Below are 27,375 nucleotides of genomic sequence, written 5' to 3' on the forward strand. Positions count from 1 at the left end.
ATACAGTTATGTTGCTAGCGGATTCTGCTTTCCCGGGGCCGAACTTATCATCTGCAAGCTACACTCAAAACAGAGAGCTTTTGGATGAGCATTGATAATTTTTTATGCTTTATACTGACAACTAAGGTGATAGGTAAGTTTTCTTTATGATTTGTTAAGTTGTGTGGTAGTTAGTCTTTTAGGTGTGAAATATGCTGGTAATTATGTGGTTACCGTGTATTTAATTAGTTATGGTTAAATAAACTTATCGTAGCTAGCACGCCCCAGAAATAATCCATTTTGCTCTCAGGTTGATGAATAGGATAACACCGGTAGTAAAAATGAGGAAATCACCTTTTAAGTTAACATTTGTAACATTGTCTGTCATATCTCAACTTTAAAAAAAAAAAAACTTTAAGGGAAAGCAGATATTCTTAATATTTGTAGCACCATATTTCGGTATTTCAAATTTTCTTCTTCAAAAACGTTGAAGTTCACATTATTCTTCGTAAAGCCCCTATTTTGAAGTCTTCGTGACAAGTGGCATGTTCTCGGCATTTAATGATGTAAATTGTCTTTGTTTTCAAACGAAGAAAACATCAGAAACATTGCAGAGAAGCTAAACACGGACCCACTTGCTCAACAGGGGTCCCAGTAAAACTTTATTAGATGTGTAAATATAATATACACAGCCCGAATATATAGCTATTTTGTGAGATATTTTTTGTATTTTTTTATGTTTAGGTACCACAAAATATAAATGCGATTAAGATATCTTAGCTCGGCTTTTTGGTATTATGGTAGTTTATTAATGGACAAATTACATTTGACCATTTATCACCTACCAGCCTATAAGTGGGTGTAAAATAAAATGATTATCGCACATTTTAATTAAGTAACTTAGATATAAAGTGTAAATAAGGATTATCAACTAGTTGTAAATAAAATGAATCTGATTTTAGACACGTTTTTGTTGAAATTTCGTCAGCTAGGAGTCACTATGTTCGATTTTTCCCTTTGTTTTTTTTTCCAATTTGTTATAGAAAGTCAATACAAAAAAATTGAAATGTCTGCAAGGAATTCACATCTTAGCAAAACACAGTTCGTAACGTAAATGTTTTTAACGTCTTCAGAAAAATCTATTACGTTTTCTTTTGTAAGTTTCTTTGTTTTCACGCTGATTACGAACAAGTATATTTACGGTTCATCGCAACTGGACCCTGTTCTGGAAAAAATTCTTAAACTAATTAAACCAGTTGTCGAGAAGAGGAATTTCATTCTGTAAGTAAGAAACTTCATCCATTCTATTACATTTTACACAATTTTGGTCCAACAGCCAGCGATCCGCTATATTTAATAGGAATTTAAGTCCAAAACTGAATTAATGTCTCGCTGTTTTTTTCTGAAAAAAAAAAAAATCGTCTTTTTATCGTAACATCCTTCTTTCAAATCAATAAATTCTAAAGGTTGTCAAAACCAACTAGATGCTTAAAGGTAAAGCTTAATTTTGTCGTGAAATGCATTAATTAAAAATATTTAACTTCATAAAACTGGGGTTATAATTTCTTCTCATTTTTTTGCGTTTTATAAAATCTTTTTACAGGTGAAATATAAATACATGTACATGTTTAACGGGATGCCAAAGTCTTCAAGGCTTTCGTTGTAAGTTGACACCTGTCACTTAAAGAAGTCTGGTCTTGACTGTAAGAAAGATCTACTCCTACATAGTGAAAAGGTATGCATACTTCAGTTTTTAACGTTCTGTATTCTCACACATTACACATCATCATTGAAGGAGTTTTGCTCCTTTTTTTCGTAAGGCCCAAATACAGAGTTCCCCTGTTTAACGAATCAAATGAGTCTATGAGCTAAAATGCATGGGTATATGAGTCAAGGTGATTTTTACACACAGTTGGGTATTATCTATTGAAGCACGATTTGCCAGTACACCGAAACATTAACTTTCAAGCACTTCACTTTGGTTGCGATTAGTTCCACTTCAGTTTGCCGTTACGGTTAGTTCCTCTCCATTTTGCTTATGGGTTAGTTCCACTCCGGTTTGCTGCAGTTAGTTCCACTCCATTTTGCGTATGGGTTTGTTCCACTCCGGTTGGCCAGCAGTTAGTTTCACTCTAGTTTGCTTGCGGTTAGCTTGATGTGTTAGTAAGACAGCACTATTTTCAATAATAACTGTAATTTAAAATTTGACTCATAGACTTGTGACTCATTGACTCGCATTGACTTATTTGATTCATACAAACTTTAATCTCATGCAGTAACAATGTTTTCTTTACTTAAAAATATTTCAGCTGCCTTTACAAATTTGTTGGTTAAAGTTTAGAATCAGGGCAAATGCTTTGCATTATGTATTATTACAAAAATAAATTAAAGTTGATTTCATAATAAGGTTTTTGCAAACAGATTTTGAAAATAAATTTTAATGTATCAAGACAGTGAGAAATTTTAAAGAAATATACCAAGCACAACTCATTAATCTTATTTCTCTTTGTTACAGGATTTATGATTAAAGTATATACTATATACCTTACAATGAAATGTCACATGCTAAAATAACTTCTTAGAAAAATATGTTGATTTATTTTACTTTTAGGGTTATAAGATGGAGAGAAGAAGCATGTACATTGGGTTTATAATTGTTATCTCATTGATAGAGAAAGTGGTCACGACAAACAGAACATTTACTTGCGGTAAGTTACTAAGTGACACGTTTTTGATAAATATAAGGGTGATATGGAGGCCAGGGAACTGTAACACGTTTCACAGAAAAAAAAAACAGTCCTTCCATAGTTCACAGAAAATGATATAGGTATTTGACATATTTCACGCATTCACGAAAACAAAGGACACTTCTTCACACGATCTTCTATCTAGTGAACTTGAGAGACTTTGAAACATCCTGTCGTAAACTTCGAGACTGAATTGAATTCGTACTACTTTGGTAAATACAACAAATTTCCGTATCGTAAACCATATGTAAACTTCGTAAACGCGATCTCGTTTTCTCCCCTCCCAATTCGAAGCTATAAGCCACAAAACTCGGAAAGCTTATTATGAAACAAGAATCGAAAACACCAAACTGACAAATAAAGATTTTCCAAAACAATTTATGCTGAACTTCCACACTTCAGCTTGCTTCATTCAGTTTGATACATCCAATATGTCGGTAATCAAAGAACAGGTCTAATTCTCTAGAGGCCTTAAGACACTTGCACGCGTGCTTATATTTAACAGGATCGAGTGAAATTCACTTCGCTCCCTTCACCTCGGAATTTTCCGAGTTATAAAGGACGGAAAAACATGCTGTGCTATCTAAGCAAAACATTTTGTAGAAGCCGGTTACATAATAAGTTCTCACGTGTAGGCGTTTGTGTACGTTTTCTACACATCCAAAGTACTGCCTTGTATGACAGCTTCACCATGTGTAAGCTCCTTGTTTATTTGCGCAACAAAAAAGAAAACTGCGTCCCACCAAAGGCTTGGTAAAGATAAATAAAGGATCAAAGACTGGCCTGCAACATTAACAGAACATTGTTTCTTACGTAACAACAGGAGCCAAATCGTCGCAGCAGTACGCGCGTGTGCCACACGTGATGGCACAATTTATGCTAAAAATAGCAAAATTGTCCCTTATCATGGTGTCCACCCCAATGACACGCGCTTATGGTCTCCGTCCCCGATAATGGCACCTGGTTATGATGGGTGTCGAAAATAGCACATGTTCAAAATCACGGTTTACGACAAGTAAATCATTTATTTTGTACACAGTCACAGAAATGCTTTTGGAAAATCACTGTTCACGGCTAATCACGAAATCACGATTCACGCTGCAGAAACAAAAAAGGAGATAACTAGCCTTTCACATTTCAAGAGAAAAAACTAAAGCCACTAACGAATCACAAAAATATTTACCCTTTACCACAATCAACTCAGTATGACGTAAACGTTTTCGCTTCACGTATAACTCAGGGCCTGTTTATATGGAGGAGAGTTGTCCCTGGTAGGAGGGTTACCGAGCCACCCCGGGCGAGAGAGCTTTTCATACGTTTCTTTATAAATAGCTGCGAACTGTTTTTATGAGAAATTGCAAAGTTGGCTCGGGGGGGGGGGGGGGGGAGGGGGAGGGGCAGGGTGACCCTGGGTGGAGGGTGACTCGCTTTGATGGTAGGGTGACCTTTGGGAGCGAGCCAACTTTTTTCCATATAAACAGTTTGGTTATTTTTGCCTCGCCTACCAGGTACAAGTTGACACATACGGAGCATGCGCAAATGCTGGAATCGGCCAAAACAACATCGAAGTCGGCTGCAAATTTGTCTAAAATGGTCTTCGTCGATGTTTCAGCGTTCCTGATTTTAAAAAAGGCAGCCTTAATAGATATTTCAAAATAACTCTCGCCAGTCTTTTGAACCGAGAGGGCCAAGTTTTGGCTCGGTCAACAGGGACAACTTTCTCATATAAACGCTCGGTAAAAGATAGCTCGGGGGAAAGGGTTACCCTCCTACCAGGGACAACTCTCCTCCATATAAACAGGCCCTTAGTGCCATTGCTCAAATCAAGTTTGTCACAATAATGGATTATGGTCAATTTTTATTGTAATCCATTTTTTTAAAGTTACCAATAAGGACAGCTTTTTGACAGTCCGGCGTCGCCATTAAATTATTGGACAATAAACAAACTCTCAAACAGAAGCTTAACTAACTAAGCGGCTTTGTAAAATTGAAATAAGAATGAGTTTAGATGTTGTCACAAGTAAACGTTATATGACTGGCAATTCATAAGACAGGCGCACTAAGGTACCGTCTACAGCGAAGTTAATACACTATGTATCCTCGAGCGTTCGAGCTCCCTCCTCCCCCCGCACGCCCTTAAAAGACTTAAAACTGATTTCCTTGATAGGTAATAAACAAAACGAAAAATTTCACTAATATTCTGTGTTCTTGTCCGGTCTGACTATACAGGCTTTGTTAATGGGTATTCAGCTGAGTATGACGTCGTGAACTCTGTCTTCAACAACGCGCCAAGTTTCGACAATGTTTCAGTGGTGTTAAAAGAATTTAACATATCAGATAACACGAACTTATTTACCACAGGTAAGATGTATAAAAGACATAATTAAACAATAATTTACTGGTACTAAAGTTGAGGCGGCACTCTTAATTGGTTTGTCGTTGTGGACTTGCCTATTTAAGAGTTTTTGAATATTGAAGTTTCTTTGGCCTCTACGGACAATATTGACGACCTCTATGGAGTGACGAAAACCGTCAAGACTTCGAGCCAAAACTGTTCCTATCCCTCGCTCCTAGTGGCGCAGAACATTCATTTAGCATGTTTATTAAACTAAAGGCGTTCTTAGCATGACAGTTGTCTTAGGATCAAGTCCAGCTGGTCAATCATACGACACAAAAGAATTCCATAAAGACTAGCGTTTAAATTTTCTATGTTTCAGCTTCAGCGCTTCTTGATCAAAACGTCATTGCACTTGTCGAGGGAAGCAACACGAACTCATCCGCATGCGCACTCTCTGAAGTGACAGGCATTCCTCTTATCCGTCTCCATGGCGACGCTAGGCATTTCGAATGTGAAAAAGCGATTCAGATGTCGGCGGGATACAAAGACTACACACAAGCTTCACTTGCCTTACTAAACACGTTTGGATGGACACGAATTACACTTGTATATGACGGTAATGTAGTTTTTATTTTACATTTTCACGACTGAAATTAAAATTTAGTAGCATATCGAGGACTGAGAATTCACTTGGTTAATGAACCTTTGTTTACCATATCTAGCGCTGTGCAGTGCATGCCTTTTCTTCTAATAAATCGTTTATTTTATGGCTTCTAACTTATACTGCAGTAAAGCTCAAGACTGTCCCAAAAATACTCAGCAGGTCTTCATCTTTGGAGCAGTTTCTAGACCGAAGATTTTCGAAGATTCTCCGATTGTTGTTCGAAAGCCAAACGAACGTTTCAGATCATTTTTTGAACTTTTCCGAAGATAAACGAAGTTTCCCAAAGACTTCCAAGGAAGTTTCGAAGATGTTTGAACTCACTCACGAGACGGAATATCTTTACAAACCAATTTTACGCTGCGATATTTTCGGGGGGGGGGGGAGGGGGAGGGAGTAGCGAGGGGAGAGGGGTCGAGTCCCCAAATTTTTGTGTGGGGGCTTCACCCCCCTCCCTTCCCCGACGTATATGATACTGACACTCGAATTATGGAAATCAAAGGCAAAATTCTGTGAGGTAGTGAACATAAATGATAACTTCATATTCCTGATGCATTCAGTTGTGGCCGAAAGAACCTGGATTTTAAATTAAAACCTCTCAAATTTGAATATTGACTGCTTTTCTGCTGTTTAGTTTAAAATTTCTTTCCTATCTGCCTTTTTCAGAGCATCGTTTGCATGAAGCTGGAGATTTTCATGCCATATCCCGGAGCTCAGAGCTGATTGTTAATTTAGTTCAGCTTTCCGAGCAGGCAAATTATGAAGATTCGTCAGCACCAATATTGAGAGCAATGGATCAAATAAAAGATTTTGAAACGGAAGTTATCCTACTTTACATGGAGAAAGAAAACATTGAGCTAATGTTACAACAGGTACTCCATTAGTGCATTACTGATAATTCTGTCTGTTCTGCCATGCCACTTACTTGACTAAATTTGAACTCCATACTTTGTTTGGGAATACTGTCAATACTACTTACTTTTAAGAGCCTTTGTTAATATGTTACATCATTGCAAAAATTTTTTTAGGAAATTGGATGTATTACTTTAAGCCTTGGCTAAAACAATCAAACATTTTCGTCCAACATAGTGTTCGTCGCACACAACATGGAGTGGCTAAACGAGCAAACAATGTTTGAACAAACATCGCACAAAGCGAGCCCACATAACGCTTTGTGCGTTTTTCCGCTGAAATTTTGAAAAATTTTGCGTAGATTCGGTTTTAACGATCAAACATTTGCTCGTGAAGCAAAATGTTGGATGAAAATGTTTGATCTAGTTTCCCATTGCGTTTAAAATGCAATGTAACGATTGAGCATCGGTTTCACGCTTGTGAGATAAGCACAAGCATGACCACAAGAAAACGCTATTAGAGAGATGAAGCATGACGTTATACGGCAAACGCAAGCTTGCCTTTTATTTTGTTACCTCTTTATCGAATTCTAAAATTAATTTCCTATAGAAACAGGGAAAAAATTCCACATTCACGACAAACACAAAACTACTCATTTCCGCATACGAACGCCAAACGATAGACGAGAGAAGTTGAATTTTGCCGTTCGTGGGAAAAATAAACGTCATGCTTAACCTCTCTATAGTACACTGAGGTGAAAAAAACAACAACACAAGCATAAGCACAAGCACAAGTCAAAGAAACATACTGCGCTTGCGCGGGTGTGAACATCCTTGTGGTTATGCGCGCGCCTATGCTTGTGCTTATCTCACGGGTGTGAACCTGTCTTTAACCAGTCAAGCCGGTTCCAGCAGTTCGGTTAGTTGGGGAGCAGGGCGAAAAACAGCGGGCGAAAAATAAGGGATGAGGTGTGTGTGTGTGTGTGTGTGGGGGGGGGGGGGGGGGAAGAGAATGCGCCCCAAGCCCCTCGCCATTTTTTCCACTAGCCGCCGTTCTCTACGCTTTTTCCCAACTAACTGAACGCCTGGAACAGGCTATAAACGGTCCGATATGCTCTTCCAACGTGATGTTGGAGGAAAATGTTTAAACATTTAGCCCGGGGGGGGGGGGGGACTCGCATATGAAAGTGACGGGGATGCTCGTCGTCTCGCTTAGGGGTGTAAATTTCGGACTTTTGGTCTCGCTTAGGGTGTTCCGGGAAAAAACGCCCAAAACGCCAATATTTTTAGCCAAAATGGTCTCGTTTAGGGTTACACACGAAGAAATATTCAATATAAACTCTATTCTTATTTTTTGGTGTCTGTTAGGGTCAAGAAAGGCTTGAGCCACACCCAGATTGGTCTCGTTTAGGGGTTCTTTTCAAAATTTCCGACGAGCATCCCCGTCCGTCATATGGGAGCCCCCCCCCCCGGGACATTTAGCCGTGGCTTTGCCTTTGCAAAAAGTACGGTGTACTAACTTTTCATTTTTCGTTCATTTTGTGGCAGAAACCTTGTAAATACAGAGAAACCTATAAATGGATTCTTCAGGGAGAGGTTTGACAATGAAATGCATTTTATTTCTTATAAAAAAATGTCTATATAATAATTTAAATCTCCCATGCGCTCAGATTGATCAAAAGATATTGACTTTTGTACAGTTTATATGGCTCTGTCACGCAATTTTAGGCAATTTCAGCACTGACCAACTGTTCATAGAATAACTGAAAAATCACAATAACGGCTTAAAACTGTAGAAGAACTACAAGAAACACAGAAAGGCCAAAAAGGGGCGTGGATGGGCAAAATTCAAGAAGATTGCTTTCGGATTAGCTTGAAAAACGTCGGCCGGACTTTTTTCAAGTTTATCGCAATTTGTATGAAAGTGTCATTTACAATGTTCGAAAATCATCCTTGTTTGTTATGTGGCCGTGGTTTTGCCAATAAAAGACTTTTGCTCTGCCAATTTGAAGTTTAGAGCTCTTAATTAACAAAAATAAATAGAATTACATAAAACACTTTGGCAGAGCCCCTTTAACGACATGTAGGTTAATAGTGACAATGATCTTTAAATATTAAAGTCAACAACCACGTCGGAAATGTCCATGAGCGAATAGCCAACTTTAGCGCAGTTGATCTCGCCAATTAGACCTCTACATTTTTTTTAATAAGTTGAAGCCTTACCCAAGTATTTTCCAAGGGGAACATAAGTGGCGTTAAAATAATCCGTGTCAATGAAATGAGAGTTTGTTAGTTTAATACAATGTTGAAATTTTAACATTCCAGATTCCCTTGAAATTGAGCTGCTACCAGAATATAGTAGTGGCATTGAAGCTTCCGTACATTGAGAACAATGCAACTGAAGAACTGGAAAATTCAGTTGGAAGTAATTATAGCAAAACCAACAAGGTATGTTTATGTATGTAACTTTAGTCAAACTTTTTTACTAAATTTGAATTAGCTGATCAAAAGGGTTTATCTACTGTCGCCGAATTTTGGCTTACTTTGGGAACGGTATTAAAACGCCTTGTCTTGCCCTTTGGTACACCTTGGTGGCATATTGGCCTCGTTTGGTTTCACCGTGGGTATTTTAAGGTCATTGCCCCGAAATAGTACTGAACATAGATTTTCAACCAAATTTTGTCTATTTGTTGATCACCTAAAGGGGATCGACTTAAATTTTGAAATAAAAAGTGGGGTCCCCATATTCGTTTAGGAGCAGGAAGACCTTGTATAACCGCATGATTCCTTAATAATGCCCTTGCAAGCACTGGCAAAGTTCACATTTCCAGTGATAGTTTATTTTTCAAACGTAACAATTGCTCTGTTTTCATTTCACAGAAAGAACTTGATCGCTACACCCAAAATCTGAGAAAAAATTGACAGGTCACCATACTCGTTTACGAGAAAGAGACAATTTATTTTTCTCGAGGACTCCGCCTTTTTGTTTATGTACGCGCGCTAATTACGCGTTAAATTCTGCGCAGTAAGGATGGGCAATGCAATAAAGGGCAATAACCTAAATCGTCTTTGTTTCGACAAAATGCGAGCCATAATGGCTCGACTGAACTCAACTATGTGGTCATAGCGTACTAACGATTTGGTATAAATATTAATAAACTTATCTTAGGGACTGACGCTGTTTTCTATAAATCTGTCATCTAAATTAAACCGTATTAAGAAAATTTTCCCTTTTTCCCTAGGAGCTCCTTGCACTTGCCCACGATTCAGTCCAAGTCATCAACCAGGCTGTGAACAAAAATCCTTGCTTGTCAATCAACGGTTCTGCTATCAGCTCAGTCGATACAGATGCAATGTTAGCTTGTTTGAGAAAGGTAAAAAAATCATGTAACATGTATTATACAATTATAATCTATTTACGTCAAATTTCAGTTAATATTATTTATACGATAAGTTATGTAAATTCCACGTGGTTAGTTTGGACAATTTGTTGATATAAAAGGCATTACTGACGTAGAATAGACACATATCACATTTCAGTCACGTGATTAAATACGCCCGATTGCGTGACAATTTTACAACTTGAATTAATTCCCACTAGTTAGAGATCGAATGAAGAGCCAGCTTTATGTCAGGGCAATGGCTACAAATACTTTCTTTAAAACGCGGGCCGGAATGAGGGAAAACTATTTAATGTCTCGTTAGTAGATTCATTAAATCTTTGGGAGGGACTGGCACTAGTCAAAGGTAGGGAATAACTTTTGTCCAGTAAAACATTTCGTTTCATTCCGAGCGGTTTCCTTGAACCCTTCTTAGGGTAATTGTTTTCATGCAATAAAACTTTATCTTTCAATGCAATAAATGGTGGGAATCGTTAACAATGGTTTTCTCGATCTGTAGGGCGTGGCCAATCACGTGACCCAAATATTTTACTAAAAATATCCTTGTTTGATTACCTTTGTTCAATAAAGCATGTTTACTCGCATTTCGACGTACTGAAGTGTGATTTTTAAACATTGTCAGAAAATTTGACGAAGGTCTGAGAACCAGGCCTTAATGTACTTGAGCAGTTGTGGAATTGCACACATTTTAGGCATCCTACTGATGAACGGTTACGGCAATTAGATATTTTCAGGAGCGCCATTACGTTCATGGTCTGTCCCCTTAGAGTGTCAGTTAACAAAGAACGCGTTTCATTCCACTCATCATGCATTTTTCCTTTTAAATTAAACAGGTTTATCTGGATGGCATAACAGGAACTATCAACTTCAATGAGCATGGGAAGCGAAAAGGAGTTGATCTGGAAATTTTGAACCTCCGAAACAATTCCTATAAGAAAGTGAGTAATATAGAATATTGAAATATGATTCAGAGTGAGTCAGCCGCGTAGCACTTATACATGATTTGTGTGAGAGTGTTAGAAAACAGTAATGCTTTTGAAATCCTCCTGGACTACTGACCCTAGTTGGCGTATCAACTTGCCTCTTTATAAAGTCACTGCCAGTAACTTAATATAGACCAAAGCACTGATGTGGTTATGTGATGGTCATATGATATACTCAATAAGAAATCTAGAAAATATCACCTTTAGTACATTGGCTGATAAAATAGTTTAACAAAAAGCTGCATGAGGCTTGAAACGGACAAATCGTGCAAATCATCTTAGTGTGAAAACGGGACGGACACGATTTTGGACGTATAAGTCGTCTGAATTTGTCCGTCGATTTGGCCGTCTACGAAGACGATTTTTCAAGGACGACTTGGTCGTCTAGACGGACAAGTCGTCTAAAATCCGTCTTAAATTCACACTAGACAAACGAATCGTCAGACGACTTGTCCGTCTAGTCGACGATATGTCCGTCTTCTAGTTTAAAAACGGCCATTCTGTGCAATACGTGTACAATATCCTTAGATGTTCCTTTTGCACGGGCGGAAAGTACCGAGTGTGTATGATTACCTTAATAAAGACATGTGTTGTCAAATAAAATGATTTCCAGACTCTACCCTCTATCTGCGATGTCTTTACAAACAACTAAAAGTTCTATACTATGCAAGAACACTTCAATGAGTCTCTCTTATCGGCGCTATATCTTTGTTGTTTTTTCTCTCATATCTCATCTTCAGATAGGTACATGGAATTCCACTAAAGGTGCCGTACTGTTTGATAGTGTCCGACGAAACATGGACAATCCAGAGTCTAAAGGAAGCATTGAGGGAAGAAAGTTCAGGGCTGTCGTTCAAATGGTAGGAACCGGTGGAAATCTTTTAATGACCCTCGGACGAACAAGCAAATTCATACCTTCGGGGGGGTTGGGTGGATCCCTTTCCCAGGGATTTCGTTCTATTAACACGCAACGAAATTGTTTTGTACTGAGTAGAAAGCGCTTAGCTTACTGTACAAGATAACGTATTTTTTGTTGTCCGTGACGTCATTTTACGTTATATGACGTCATAAGAGCCGCCATCTTGGATCCGACAACTTGAATTTCAGCATTTTCTTAGAAAGTCAGAAAAAAAGCAAATTGATGCAAAATTAAGCCAGGATGCTTATAAAATGTAAAATTAAACCAGACAATTAATTTTGCTTGTAAAATATCGGCAATAATTAAGAAATATGTCAAAAATGGCAATTTTTGGCCAGACCTGCTTGTAATTATGGCGTTGCCATAGCAACGGCAATAATCTTTAAAACATGGTTGACATGTTAAAATTTTCGCAAGAGTGAATGAACACAATTTACTTCTTGTACACCACTTGTACGTCCGAGGGATTTTAAGTACTTTATATCATTGAAATAGAAATTTTTTTTTTCTCTGGCTTGAACTGCTGTAAGACCCTAGTCGTGCTAGAAGTAATCAAAGGCTCCTAAGAGCTACTCATTCGTACATACCACAAAAATTCTGGCAAAAATGCAATAACTTGTGGAGGATATTTCAACTCACAATGCACCCCCCTACTCCCAATCAATATCGGGACTTAAATTGAAGGTTACTATTTGTAATTATGCCTTTATTATCAGAAAGAGAATATTGAGCAATTTTTGAGTTGTTGAGTATGAATTTGTTGTAGCAGAAACCTGGAAAGCAACAGTACATTTAAAGCTGAAATGCCAGTCCAAGAAAATACAATGCTTTATTCTCAACACAACATCTAACTATATTTTCATTCAATTTGTCAAATTTCAATGTTAACAAGGTTTATGAACGAAACATTTTTAAGTTTCTTTCTAACTTCATTTATTAACATTGTGTGGTTCCAGAAATAATCCATACCTCCTTCATGGAAGGGATTTTCTCTAAGATCTCCCCACCCCTAAAGAAGTTGCAATTAAGCCTCGTACATTTCCTTAAAGTTTTCAACCTTTGAGATCCCCCACAGGAATTTCCAGTCCCTTCTGTGGGGGGAGTATGGACATTTTCTGGAACCGCTCATAAACAAGCTCTAGGAATCAAATAGAGGTAAATATGCAACTACATACTACAAACAATAGGCATTTGCTAGCTATTTTCTTCTGAAAAGATTTAAAAATGAGTTTTCATACTAAAGTGTTCTTTAGAAAGCGAGTACAGTTTGCATTAAAATCAACATGCAGGTGGAAGATACTTTGACAGGTATATATGGTTTCACACAAACACTTGTTGTCACTCTGAGGCAAGAAATAATTAATTTTGGAAATGGTCTATTCTATTGATACTCTTGTATATTCATATGTTTGTGTTTACAGGTTACTAACATGTTTACAGGGGCATAGCCAGGGTTTTTCCAGGGGTACGCACAATTTTCTAATTCCCCCTCCTGTCTCCCTTCCCCTTAAGTCTCAAATCTTCCTTTTTTCAATTGCAAAGTCGTAAATATTCAGCGGGTCTCTTGTTACAACCACAGAGCTATAAATCTTATTTCTTTCTTCCCAGCAAAGTAAGATCGGAATGACCCAATTTAAAGTTCTTGTTAGCCTTTACAATATGTTTATGAACATGTGCCGCAGATAGCGTGATACATGTACAGTACATATATTTTAGTTTCTTTCCTTTTTAAAATAATTATATTTTCTAGCTACTTTTTCACATACGCATGTGCGTACAGGTGGCTACACCCCTGGTTTATTCTTCACATAAATACTACAAAAATGACCATAGTGTATAACAAGCTGCCAACTACCCCACCCACTTTCATTCAGAAATGCCTGTGGCTCTTATGCATTATTTGTTGGTTGCTTGAACTGCAGTGGAAACGTGATGTTGGTTTTGGCAGCAATCTAAAAAAAATAGCTTGTTTGTAGTATACGAGTTTCAAATTGTTTTTCTTGTGGCAAACAATAATAAGCTAAACTCTGCAAGATTCTTACATGTATATTAAACTGTGTTGGCTACAGGTAGGTAATTTGCATTAACCCCCCCCCCCCCCAGTATGTTTTAATTGTTCTGATTGGTAGGACTAGGATTATTCTCTACATCACCAATGAGTGAGATAATACGACTTGACACCTATAATGCTTTTACACTGAAATATTTCAATCTAGCTTAACCAGTCTGATTAGTAATGTAACAAACAACAGGTACTTTCTTGTGTTTAGGACTTTTGTCAGTTCTGATTTGCAAAAATTTAAATAAAGCCACTGACAACAACAGGAGGTATATTTTACAGACCTTTTTGAATTGTTTGTGTTTAAGTGTGATGCCACACAGGTCATAAGTTAGCCTGTGGTACACATTGACTTTTCGTACTTAGATACTCATGGAGTTTCGATGACTTTGGAACTAATGTATGTATGTTATGTATGTAAGCTTATGTGATTTGAGGGTAAGTTTTCGCACTGACTGTTTGACTTTTCTACTCTTTTGCAAAATGCGTTTCAACTGCATTGCAGGTATCCTCGAGACTGCTTTGTCTCTTGACTTGTAAATGTCACGGTGCTGGCTTGGATTAATAAATCGGTGAAAGTGAGATCTTCTAGTTATTTCTATACTTACCTGGATTGTTTTGTTTATCGGCGTGTTCGTCGACACGTATGTATTCTTGTGGCAGAGTTTTCGCTCCACTATCATCAACTTGACTTTGTGATTAATTTTTGTGGTACCAACAAACGGAAACAAACGAGCGTTCTTTCAAAACGATTACCGAAATGACGTGTAAAAGCCAGGCAAAGTCGAAAATTTCTGCTAAAAAATATGGCTGCCTTCCTGCCAGAATATGGCTGTTTTGGCTAATGGTCAGCGGTTGTTCGCATTTTCTTACGTCACTTCCGTTATTTCTGCTAACGCGTCTACGCAGATTTCTGCTAACGCTGCTCTGCTAACGCCGTTTCGCCTCTCCACAATACTCATTCCAACGAATGAGTAAAAATGGGACAAAACTATCTACTTTCGCTAAAACTCTTTAAATTGATCTTCAGCCAGAAGCATGGATAAGTGCGAAATTTAAACGCCCGTTGTGCAAGAACATTATCTGTTAACACATATGCTCGTGTCATTGTTGAAAAATACATCTTTATAATTTATCACCGAGCTCAAAATTTACCATCTTTATTATTTACCACACACTTGATAAATTCGACATTGTTGATCCTAGCAGTATGCAGGACGCGTGTCACATATCAACCTAGTAAACGGCTTACCACGAGTCGCTCGTAGCTCATTTGGTTAGAGCGCCCAACCGGCATCTGGGAGGCCATGGGTTCGATTCCCGTCGGGAACTCGGAATTTTTCCTTGTCCCATGCTCGATTCATTGTTGAAAAGTACATCATTATTAAAAGTTTCTTATCACGATGGTTTTTTCTTGCGTCACCAAACAGGATGCACCGTTTGTTATGAGGAAGGAGCAGGAAGATGGCAGTTTTGTATATGAAGGATATTGTATCGATCTGCTGAATGAACTGGCAAGAAATCTTAAGTTTACATACGAGCTCTACCCCTCCCCGGACGGGATGTACGGCGCTGAAACGGAAAATGGAACCTGGAATGGAATGGTTGGCGAACTTGTGGCTGAGGTATGGTGTATTGTGTTAGTGTGTTTCTTGCGATGTCTGATCATAAAACCGATAAAAGAGCATTCTTTTCTAAAGGTCCCGCACACGTGGGGACATGTCGCAGCGACATTTAGTAGGGAAAAAATGTTGCAGAAATTCGTGTTGCATGAGCAATAAATTATCTGCACACACGAAGGGACGTGTCGCTGCGGCATGTCCCCGGGCCATGTCTACGCTACATTTTCTTGTGTGTGTGTGCATATTATGATTTTGTTGTTGCTACATGTCCCCGCTTCACGTCCCTGCTACACGTCCCCTCAGTGTGAACAATAAATGATTATGCTGCCGCTACATGTTGCTGTGAAAGTAACAAAAGGGGTCGCCCACTACCTCTCGAAACGAGTAAATTCATTAGTTCTTAAAACAATAGATAAGAGGTGACAACGATGCCGCTAGCCCTGAATTACCATAGAGGTAGTGTTTACAGCGAGCGAATGAAAATAGAGCTTCCAGAGAGGTAGTGTCTTACTGAACAAAGAGGTATTATCATGAGTTTTGCAGGAATGAGATTTCAATCAAAAATTGAAAACGTCTGGCAGACGTTTTCAAACTCTAGCAATGGTAACCGGTCATAATGCCCCCGAGATAAAACGCCCCCGAGACATAACGCCCCCTATAAGACATAACGCCCCCTATATATTCAGAGAAATATGAGAGAAGAGAATGATCCGAGAATATAATAAAATCAATAAATGATATGAACTACAGTAGTTTACTGGCCTGTTTGCGTTGCGATTCATCCGCTAATGGCAATTGTGATTCTTCTGTTTTTGTTGCTCGATCGGTTTCGCTCATGTGAGCAACGAGTAGTAAGATGAAAAATTATAAAGATACTTACCTGTTCACGGTGCAATGTATTGGGATTTATAATTGGTATCTAATATGGCGAACACTTATGGCACAGTGAATACCGATCACAATCCAAACAACCCAACAAAGAATGAAGCAAGAAAAAAAAGGTAATGAAAAGAGCAAATATTAAACAAAAATAGGAAAGTATAAGAACCTTGGATTGGTAGAACCCGCTCACTATAAACTCGGTTTTTACGATCGAAAACTGAAAAATTATCTTTCTGCTATCGTTATCATAAAATTACAAATTAAAATTTGCTTTCTTACATTAAGGGCGTCATGTCTTAGGATAGGGGGCGTTATGACTCATAGGGGGCGTTATGTCTCGGGGGCGTTTTATCTTGGGGGCGTTATGACCGCAATTCCTAGCAATGTGTCTTGGATGACATTTTGCTTTGCTTTGAATCTTCACCCTGGTGTTCTAGATGCACAATGTGAATGAACGAAGCTATTTAGACATAATTTTAGCTCTGTTATGGCCACAAATGCATAAAAATCACCATGATACTGCCTCTTTAAATACCACGAGAAGTTTCTAACAACTTTCCTTTTCATCTTATATTCAAAGCGAGCTGACATCATTGTTGCTCCACTCACTGTAACCGAGAGCCGAGAAAAAGTGATAGACTTCAGTGTGCCTTTCATGTTCTACACGGAAGAAATGCTACTGAAGAAACATTCCGCCGAAGAAAGTAATGATTTGTTACAGTTTATGAATCCCTTTGCCAATGAAGTTTGGTTCGCTACTCTGGGCACCCTGGTTGTTATGTCTATTTCTGTGTTTTTAATAAACTACTATAGTCCTTATGGATACAAAGACGAAACTGGCAAAGGAACTTCGGAGGAGTTTAGTTTTTTCAATAGCGTGTGGTTTGCAGTGGCTTGTATGTTGCAACAAGGAGGCGATAATACACCAAAGAGTTTGTCAGGTAGAGGCAAATGTTGTGTTGCTTTTATTAACTCAGTTCTATAAAAAAAGAAATAACTTACCTTTATTTACACATGGTGAGGATTAAAGCTGCAAGTTTGTGGGGCCGCGTATTCTCGATCGAATTAGAAATTGGAATTGTTGGTTTTTGTGGAGGTAGGAAAACCGGAGAACCCGTAGAAAAACCCTCGGAGCAAGGAGGAGAACCAAAAACAAACTCAGCCCACATTTGACTCCGAGTCCGGGAAGCGGACCGGGCCACATCGGTGGGAGGCGAGCGCTCTCACCACTGCGCCATCCCTGCTTACCAATTTTTTTGAAGAAGTGGAATAGGTAGAGTTTAAGGGTTCATAACTCAGGAAGTATTCAACGTACTAATGAGGTTAATTTTGATATTTTTAAAGTTATTTTTAAAGTTTTGTTTTTACTAACAGAATAATAACGAACTTGACGTTATTTGTCACAAAATACCAGTTTTCATCATAGTGCAAACATAGTGGTAAGAAAAGGCAGTTAAAGTGGGTCGGTGCTTGCAGCATAAAAGAGGGTGGGATGATATTGGCCCTTAAGGCATTACATTTTTCTACAAAAAAGTTCTGAAAATCTAATCATAATATACTCAAATGGGGCTTAAAGGGACTGTGTAACGGATTTTAGCCAAATTAAGACACGGGAGATGGCCATCAAATTCAGTAAAATATAAAAATAGCCTCTTAAAGCAGTGAAGGAATATTTCAATAACACAGCAAATACAAAATAAGGTACGGATGTCAAAAAGCGAGTTTCATAGCAAGTATTTGACAAAAAATTAATAAAATAAACTTAGCTCAGCCGTGACAAAGTCCCTTTAACCCCGGGGGGGGGGGGGTACTCCGGCTTGTAAATGACGGGGATGATCGAATGGAGGAAAAAGTCAGGACCCAAAAAAAATCCCTAAGTCTTCCGACATTACCCAAAAAAATCCCTGGACCAAAAATAACCCCCCAAAAAATCCTTTGTCAAATTACACCTAAATTGCCAAAAGGGGCAATAATATAACACAAAGAAAATTATAAAAAATTGAATTCATCATACCATGAAAACGCCAAGGCCGCGCCAAGGCACTTGAGTTCGTTTTTAAATGCCGGAGATGATCGAATGTAGGAAAAACTCAGGACCCAAAAACATCCCTAAGTCTTCCGACATTACCCAAAAAAATCCCTGGACCAAAAATAACCCCCCCAAAAAATCCTTTGTCAAATTACCCCTAAATTGCCAAAAGGGGCAATAATATAACACACAGAAAATTATAAAAAATTGAATTCATCATACCATGAAAACGCCAAGGCCGCGCCAAGGCACTTGAGTTCGTTTTTAATACCCAAAAAATCCCCTGTTTAAATCAAGTCACCCAAAAACATACTTGCCAAATTTTCCAACCCAAAAAATCCTGGAATCGAAAATTTCAAACCCCAAAAAGTCCTTCGATCATCCCCGTCATTTACAAGCCGGAGTAGCCCCCCCCCCCCTGGGCCTTTAAAAAATGACTTTGAGCACCATTAGTCTCGTGCTTTTACATTTTTTGGTGTTTGGAACTTCTAATGAAACGCAACAAAATTCATTAGACCTTATGCAAAAATGGTTGTCATTCATTTCTGTTGTCTGGTCAAGTTTCTTAAAACGCTGATGGTGACACTTGAAAATATATGAAATAATATGGTACAATACAGAGGTTGAGTGTTTTTGGTCGAAAGGCTGCAGATTTGTGGCTCATTCAAATTTAAGAGATTTGTATGGAAAACCCACTCAGGCCTGCCTAGCCTTGTTTTCATGTTTTTGGCAATATAAATGTCCCTGTAACTTTCCATTAGATAAAAGAAAAGCCTTGAAACTTCATACACTGATTTACTTTGACTTGATCTTTAAGTTAAAGTAATTTAATTGTGTTGAAAAAGTGTTCCTCTGGGAGCTGAAAATTAACGGCGGCAATATTTGCACTGGGTCTTATGAACGCTCTAATTTCCCTTAGGTCGTATTCTCGCTGGATGTTACTGGTTCTGCATTCTTATCTGGGTGTCTACATACACTGCCAACCTTGCCGCTTTTTTCACCGTGAGTAACGTCGAACATCCGATTAATAACCTTGAGGACATCGTAAAGTCGACTTACAAAGTAGCAGTACTTGACTCCTCAAGCACATCCGAGTTCTTCAAAACGAGTCAATACGAAACTCACAAGAAGATTTGGCGCCGAATTGAAACTGATAACACCTTAGCTAATAGCGTTGCTGAGGGCGTGGAGTGGGTACGAGAAAGAGAAGAATATGTGTTTATCACGGACGGACCTCTCCTAAGACTTATTGCCAATCAACCACCTTGTGACGTCACAGTAGGTAAATATATAAAAACAATGATTCTTTAACTATCATTACTTGCAAAAAATTTTTGGACAAAAAGGATCCGAAAATAAAACCGTCCAAAATTTTTAAGCGTCAGAAATGCTTACAGTTTAACGGTTTTAGGTACATAGCCGGCGGGCAAACAAACCCGATGATACAAGGAAGGGTTTTGAGTGGCAGGAATAGTGGGCGCTTTGAGCACCGAAGCTGTTGGTTTCCTTTATGGAGCGATTTATAGTTGTGAAAAAGCCTGAGATATCTAGCGGCTTGATAGCATTTGTGTTATTTTCGCGATGAGGTATCTGTAAAACTTTGAGGATGCAGTGAAACTATCGTTTTCACGGAAGTTGTTGTAGTCTAATTCGTGGTTTGTTGGCATAAATCTACCTAAGCTATGTTTTTAAGCACAGTGTCCGAATTTTTTGTTCGAAATTGTCCGAAATGAGATGAAAAGTGTCCGAGAATTAAACGTCCGAAATTTTTGGCAAAACGGCTGGAGATCGGGTATAGGATTTTTAAGATAAAAGAAATAAATAAATAGATAGATAAATAAATTAATACATAGACGAGTAAAAAAATAATGTGAATGAATAAACAAATATACAGTAGAACCTCGGTAACTCGAACTCGGATAACTCGAACAACCCCGCTAACTCAAACTAACTTTCATTTCCCTTGGATTTGACCCCACTTTTCAGTCATTTTTACTCGGTTAACTCGAACTCGGATAACTCAGACCCAGCTAACTCGAACTAAATTCCGTTTCCCTTGATCAAAATTTCGGTCAATTTACCCTGATAACTCGAATTCTGGTTTTTGCAGCTCGCCACGGATGCCCATTGAAATATCCCATTAGCTCTTCTTGTCGGCTTTAAACACTAAAACGAACACTACAGCGATTTGATTTTAATTTGTGAGCAAAAATAGATCACGTATCTGACAGCCACTTTCCACTCTTGTCATAAAAATGTATGATCGTTTGAGAGTTTCTGACGAGATAAGTTTAATTTGCACTGTACTATGTACTGAAGTAATGAAAAATCGATTAACTCTCAATTATTAACGTGGAAAATTGAATATTCAATCGATCCCGATAACTCGAAACCCCGCTAACTCGAACTGTTTTTCGTTTCCCTTCAGAGTTCGAGTTACCGGGGTTCTACTGTACTTACAAATAATAAATGAATAAATAACACCTTTTATTTGATATTGTCATATCATTATTACTTTTTCTAATTCAAACTGTCTCATGTGATATTCTGACGTTATTTTTATTTCAGTGTCAGGTTTAAGCACCGCCAAGGGACTTTCATTTGCTTTACAAACAAATGATCCACACACGAATGACTTCAAACTGGGCATTTTACGACTAAACGAGAACAACTTCCTTAGTAGTTTGGAGCGAAAATGGTGGGAAAACGCAAATCAATGCCCCGAAGAAGAAGATACATGTAAATTATTATATTGCATTTGATATATTATATCATATAATGAAACTGTTCAGAAAGGATGATCTCTTCATACCATGGTACTTATAGGCACGAGGGTTAACTTAAACTAAAATAGTTTGCCTCGATTTATCATCGGTTTTACAAGGCCGTACCATCTCAGAAAATGTGTGTCTGGGGTTATAGGGCGTTTAGCCTAACCTATTCAGAGGTGGATGAGTAAGGTTTGACTGGCATGTGTGCTCCGCTTGAGGCTTTACTTCCTCACGTCACAAAGTGATGTTGTGATGTTTCAAAAACCAAGTGAATTCCAGGTTTGATCATAAAACACCAGCAGTAGATAAAATGATCACAAACGGTTCTGGAATGTAAGCCATGGATAGATACCAAGAATGAACATATTTCGCCAGATTGATCATGTATTTAGCATATAAAGGCGTCTTCTACCAACTGATCCCAATCGCCATCTTCTGGTTCAGCACTAATTTTCATTTTCTTTAAGGATCTTTCGCCCTCGACAAGACTCCTTTCTAGCGAATTATTTGCCCGCTTTAGGTTTGGTTTTTCTTCATTTTTCTCGCCATTTTGTATTTCCATGCGAGCGACTCTTTCGGCTTGTTTTTCTATGTTGTTAACAGGTTCTAAACACCAAACATTGTTCTCTGTACTTTGTGCGGTTTCCTTGACAGTTTCTCCATTTCTATTGCAATTAAAACAACTCACTGAATCTTCGATGACGGTTTCCACTGTAATGTTTGTGCCTTTCAGAATTCTCCTTTGTTCGGATTTTTCAGTAACCAGTGACATGATGGATTCACGCGGAGCAACTTCCGCCATATTTCTTTGAAAACTGTTTAAAACTTCAAAAAGGAATGCTGAAAGTTTAGTTAGAAGACATGGCCGCGTAATTTGTTTCATATGACGTCATAAACAAAATTAATAACTGTAATTATTTGTGACGTAATAATTTAAATTAAAGCGAGTTACTGGTTCCATTTGATCTTAAAAAATCGCATTCTTTTGCCAAGATAAATTTTGAAACTATTTATTGGAAAATATGACATCAAATCAGACTGAGTCTTCAAGAGCTAAAAATGGGATCTTCACTAATTGAAAAAATTGCGCGCACGCGCGATATCTAGAAAGAAGCATTTTCCAAAGTTTTGAATTTTTACCATAGTCACGCCTCTATAAGCTCAGGATCTTGGCTTGCGTTAATCTATATGTTTTAACTTTTTTTCAGCTCTGTCCCGAAAGCGTATCGGACTGATGGCCATGCTGGGAGTGTACATAGTGCTGGGTGTCGGGATGTTCATTTCTTTTGTCACGCTCTGTGTAGAGCTCTACTGGAAAAAAAGAGCCAAACAAATATTGATGAACAAAATTCGAAAGCAGAGGTTTGTGACTACAAAACAGTTTTTACCCATCCGTCCAAAGTATTCCATTTTGCTTAGTATTAATAACCAAAAAGTTTTGACATTTACACGTTCTGGTTTCGGCTATTGTATTAGTGTGTTTTGGGGTTAGGTCATTTACACAATGAATAAACTACTGATACTTCTCAATTTTCAATTGCTGTTATTTTGCAAACTGTCTAAAGCCCTGGCAAAACGGTTAATTTGACGAAAGTAGTCCCAAACAGACTCGCAAGTGTACTCGCAAGCCCACGTAGGGTCAAAATAGCCATTTCAATGCTACCAAGCTCGCTGCAATTCAGTTCTTTAAACTAGTAATAATCGAGATTGGGGGGAAATAAACAGCTGGAATTGCGTTGTTTTGCGTTGGAAGGCCAACGGTGAAAAACTTGCGATGACTTGGGTGCAAATTTGATCTCAACCAAAGTGAACGCAAGTCATCGCAAGTCAACGCAAGTGCACGCAAGTCCTGGCCAAACGGATACGCAAGTGGACGAGTGTTGAAAACTTGCGTCTTCTTGCGTCTCTGCTTGGCCAGGCCTTAACATAACCATGTAGCCAACGAAAATATATGGTGGAGTTTATGCGTAACTAATGAGATTTCCGTCTTTACTTGCTCACACAGTTTTGTTCTATTTTTATAGGACAAAGCTTCGTGCCTTCAATATCGGCAGGGGAGTGGCGGCGATTCGCCCAGTCGCTGAGAAAAAACCTGACCTAGAAACAACAGCAGCAACTTTATTTGGAAAGCCGGAGCCAACAACAACAACAACAACAACAACAATAGCAGGACCTTTATTTCGATGGCCAAAGCCAACAACATCAAAAACAAATGTATTTGGAAATCCGGAGTGAAATTGTTCACTGTCTTTTCTTTGCTGCACGCTACACTGTCATGGATATTATTATTTTAAACAAAAAACCTAAAAGGGGTTAAAACTTGCAACTGTCCTTTGTGTGCTTGAGAATTAGCTGTTACAACCAAATTAAAAAAAATGCGAGGAATCGCAAGTTATCTTTTATCTCTTGCTGCTTACAGAATTCGAACAACTTTTACTTTACGCTTATCAGTTACCTTTACTAGCTATACATTTTAAAAGGATGCTCGTTGTAGGCAGCCAAACGCAGGTAAATGTTTTAAATTTTTTAAACAAAACAATCAGTTGGAATTAAATTAACAGCATGCAGTAGCTCGCGTTAGCTTTGGTAAAGATAACTTGCTTTAATTCTCTTGCTTCATCGTTGTTAACGTTCTTTACCTTGGAGTAGAACATGACTTTGACGCTTAATTTCTTTAGTTTCAGTAAGTAATTTGTAGCGTGTAGGTAGGGATTCAAGTAACTCACCGCAAAAGCGAAAATGTTGTTCTGTCTATGAAGCATTCGTTTACAGACACTTCGTGTTTCCAAATAATAAATTATGGTAGATTTGAGCAAAACCGAATGTTCGAAAACTTTAAACGTGCAGCGCGTTACACGTTTTAACCTCGTACGCGTATGGGTTTCTGGTCAAATCGCAATGGCAAATAATGACAATACTCCACGTTTTCTTTTTGATTTATCTGCATGAACCGGCTACAGAGTTGCCATTTATGTACGCCTACATTAGATTAGCATTAAGATTCCTATTTAGAATAAAATTTGAGAAGATATTGACATTCAAAGAAAGGAAAAAGACAAAGGAAGAAGAAAGGAATAAAACAAGAGAGTTAAACCCTCGGAGGCACATGCAAATTCATACCCCCATCGTGGTACATGGGAAGGGGATTGGGGTGAAGTTGAGACAAATCTAAAATATTTTCACAAGGTGAAATAACCTTTGTAGGTGTATTTGCCATATTTAGCAATGTCAAAAACCATAAATAGATAGTTGACATATAAAAATGTAGGCGCGGCATAAACGAATAGCACCTGGCAGTTTCAGTATCGCAAAATAAATTCCTCGGAGGGCGGTTGCAGCTGCCCCCGCTCCACTCCTTGTTTATTGTAGGGTTAAAGAACAAAAGATCCTGTGCACTATCTCGTAACTTGTTATCCATTTATGCAATTACCTCTTAAGCTCGACCTCCATGTGCGTTAAAATCATCATTTTTACCTTTGTATTTAGATTTTATTGGAGATAAAAGCTGCTGCAGTTTAAAGAATAAGAGAGAGGGCGGTAGGAAACAACTTGGGTTGCATAGAAAAGTTTAGAGAACTTTTACTTTAAAGAGGATGAAAGAATAATATGACATGTTCACATGTATGTGCTTCGGGAGAACCCCTAGACCACAAGAAGACCCTCTTATTTTGTTAGTCCATCGATCATGACGCTATCTGAAAAATGCCGTTAGAAATCTAGGGGTGAAAAAAAAAACCACAAAAAAACTGTCTCAGCTCCACGGCCATTTTTTATTTGCCCTTTTTTACGCTTGACACTCGACTGACTAAGAAAAAAGAGGAAGTGCTTGTATTCTAGAGAAACCCTTTCAAGTTTTGGCTATTAGTGTGCTATCCAAAACTTGAAAGTAACTATATTCTAGACCAAAATAAGTAAATTTCTGTACCCTAGCAGAAATTATACCTCTGTGCTCTTCTTAAGCCAAGGCTATTATAGATTACTTACATACTTTGTTTCAAGCCAAAATGAATATTGTCGATATATCATGAAATTAAAGGGACCGTGTCACGGATTTTAGCCAAACTTAGGCATAGGAAATGACCATCAAATTTGTTTAAATGTATAAAATAACCTCTTAAAACAGTGAAGGAATATTTAAATAACACACCAAATGCAATGAAGGTACGGATGGCCAAAAGTGTCGAAGATTGAAACGGATTGCGATGTGGGCTTTTGAAATATGGTCCGGCGGAACAGTTTTCAAAGTTAATCTTGTCTGCTTGTAACTTTAATTTATGACGCCCGGGAGACACATTTAGCTGCAAGGAAGCTATGGTTTTGTCATTTAGTATCAAATAATTAATTTCTTTGCAAACATTTAGTTTCGTAGCGAATATTCGGCAAAATTTAATAACATAAGATTAACTTAACCGTGACATAGACCCTTTAAAATCCACACCCTTTGAATAGAACGCATATACACAAATATAGCATTTAGGATGATAGCCCGCAAGGTAAAGGATCAAAAGTAGGACACCAATGTACTGAAATAATATCATTTCAAACCACCCTAATTACCACAGAGTGATTCAATAAACTAGAAGTATGCAATGTATTATTAAAAATAATATTTAAATGCTACTCATCGAAGTGGAGGTGGCTAGTGGTGGATATTCACCCCTTGCCACTGACACTGAAGTGAAAAGTTGTTTTAGCATATACTAAAACAGTGAGAAAATATAACCCAAAAATGATTCCTGTCAACGATAACAGTTTTCGCACGCGAATTGCTTGGAAGTTAATAGCATATCCTATGTTTGAATAGCCAATCAGCGCGCGCCAACAACGCTGTCCACTGTTTTTGTATAAACTAATGTAAATAATCTCGTTAATTAATGTCATTTAAAACCACTCAAATAACCACAGAGTGATTTAATTAACTTAAAGTAAGCAGGCAAGCTATTATTATAAGTAGACTGGTGTGTTTCTAGGTCCTTAAATTTAGCCGTTAGATTCTTGATCACAATCCAAAGCGTCAGTACAGTTTCGCTAATGCACAAAAATTAACGACGCGTACAGAATGAGCTGGTGCGATTTCCGTATTCACGTAAAAAGTAACCATTCCACAATGTAATAGCACTAGAGTAGAGACCTTTACTTTGAGGTCAAATTTCGAAAATAAATTTTACACATTTTGACTGATTTTGACTGTATGCGTTAATAGAGTTAGAAAGCCTATATGCATTTCGTTCGCGTGCTCAGTTAAAGAAACTGCGTCACAAGCAACACATCTTGAAATAATTGGCAAGTTTTTTCAAATTTGTCATTCATAATCCGTCTAAATTTTCAGTGAAAACCATCCTTGTTTATTTTCGCACTTTTATTAATCCTTTGTTGCTTTTCTTTGTTGGAGAACTTTTATTTTGAAGTTTCGCTCAATTACAGTATGTGGCCCTTGGTCCGGACGAAAAAGACGCGGACGTGTATTTCTCAGCTTAGAAGAAGAGCAGTGAGCTAAGATTTGTCCTGTAAGTTACCGTGTCATCCAGCTAACATGTGGAAAGACAACAGCTTCTGTGCTTACTCGATTACTCTGTTATATCGAAAACGGTGGTTCGGTTTGACGGCCCTTGGTCCGGACAGCACGCAAAATGTACGCAACAATTGTTCAAAATCTAATCTAAAGAAGCTTCTTGCACATTTTTAGCATGTTTTAGTGAAATTCAGAAAAATGCAATAAAAATCTTAGGGGAAAGAGCTTTATTTCATCTCTTCAAGAAGTAAAGTGAATATAAACTATAGCGCTCATCACACTGGTTTGCAAAGTTTAAATTAAAACTTCTCGTTTTAGTTTTATTGTTGTAAAATGAAGTTTTTTATGCCTTACAACTCAAACGAAAGGTGTAAATTTTGTTAGACTCTTTTTCGTTCACTATTATTTAGCTTGCCCACCTTCAGAAGTTTGTAGTTATATTTGGTTGCGTTCAGTGTCCGGACCAAGGACCTAGTCAGGAAAATTACTTAGAAATTTTAATTCGTTACTTTGGACGGAAACTCACGCGGTCAATCAAAGTTTTTGCACAAGTCGAAAGAATATTTCCTATACATCAATTCTACCAGAAATTACCTCTTTTAGCGCGCTCAGTTCGGATAT

The 27,375-nt window shown here is 38.0% G+C and overlaps 1 protein-coding gene and 1 long non-coding RNA gene across 3 annotated transcripts; one reads left to right on the top strand and one right to left on the bottom strand.

Moving 5' to 3' along the window:
• Window positions 1-20: 20 nt before the first annotated feature.
• LOC144666805 (glutamate receptor 2-like) lies at window positions 21-26,423 on the top strand. 2 transcript variants are annotated; one of them, XM_078528208.1, is made up of 17 exons: window positions 21-133; window positions 1,583-1,714; window positions 2,591-2,687; window positions 4,956-5,087; window positions 5,444-5,680; window positions 6,392-6,597; window positions 8,125-8,172; window positions 8,902-9,024; window positions 9,819-9,950; window positions 10,811-10,915; window positions 11,701-11,820; window positions 15,369-15,563; window positions 17,023-17,383; window positions 19,391-19,753; window positions 21,040-21,210; window positions 22,451-22,604; window positions 23,267-26,423. In XM_078528208.1, exons 3-17 carry the CDS (start codon window positions 2,600-2,602, stop codon window positions 23,475-23,477), a joined length of 2,646 nt encoding a protein of 881 aa, XP_078384334.1. In that variant the 5' UTR covers window positions 21-133; window positions 1,583-1,714; window positions 2,591-2,599; the 3' UTR covers window positions 23,478-26,423. The 2 variants fall into 2 exon arrangements, with proteins under 2 accessions (XP_078384334.1, XP_078384335.1); XM_078528209.1 differs by lacking the exon at window positions 21-133 and adding an exon at window positions 1,212-1,260.
• LOC144666033 (uncharacterized) lies at window positions 12,690-14,815 on the bottom strand. Its single transcript, XR_013573105.1, has 2 exons — window positions 14,547-14,815; window positions 12,690-13,831 (listed from the first exon to the last, which is right to left on the bottom strand). It is a non-coding gene; the product is annotated as an uncharacterized LOC144666033 (long non-coding RNA).
• Window positions 26,424-27,375: the final 952 nt, after the last annotated feature.

This window comes from Oculina patagonica, chromosome 9 (genome assembly GCF_052425735.1).
Source record: "Oculina patagonica isolate OP01 chromosome 9, crgOcupat, whole genome shotgun sequence".
Classification (NCBI taxonomy): Eukaryota; Metazoa; Cnidaria; class Anthozoa; order Scleractinia; family Oculinidae; genus Oculina; species Oculina patagonica.

Excerpts from the sequence above, each read along its gene's own strand:
- LOC144666805 (XM_078528208.1), top strand. The coding sequence starts at position 2,600 with ATGGAGAGAAGAAGCATGTACATTGGGTTTATAATTGTTATCTCATTG. Across the intron at positions 5,088-5,443 it reads CACGAACTTATTTACCACAG|CTTCAGCGCTTCTTGATCAA; the intron begins GTAAGATGTATA and ends TCTATGTTTCAG. Across the intron at positions 5,681-6,391 it reads AATTACACTTGTATATGACG|AGCATCGTTTGCATGAAGCT; the intron begins GTAATGTAGTTT and ends TGCCTTTTTCAG.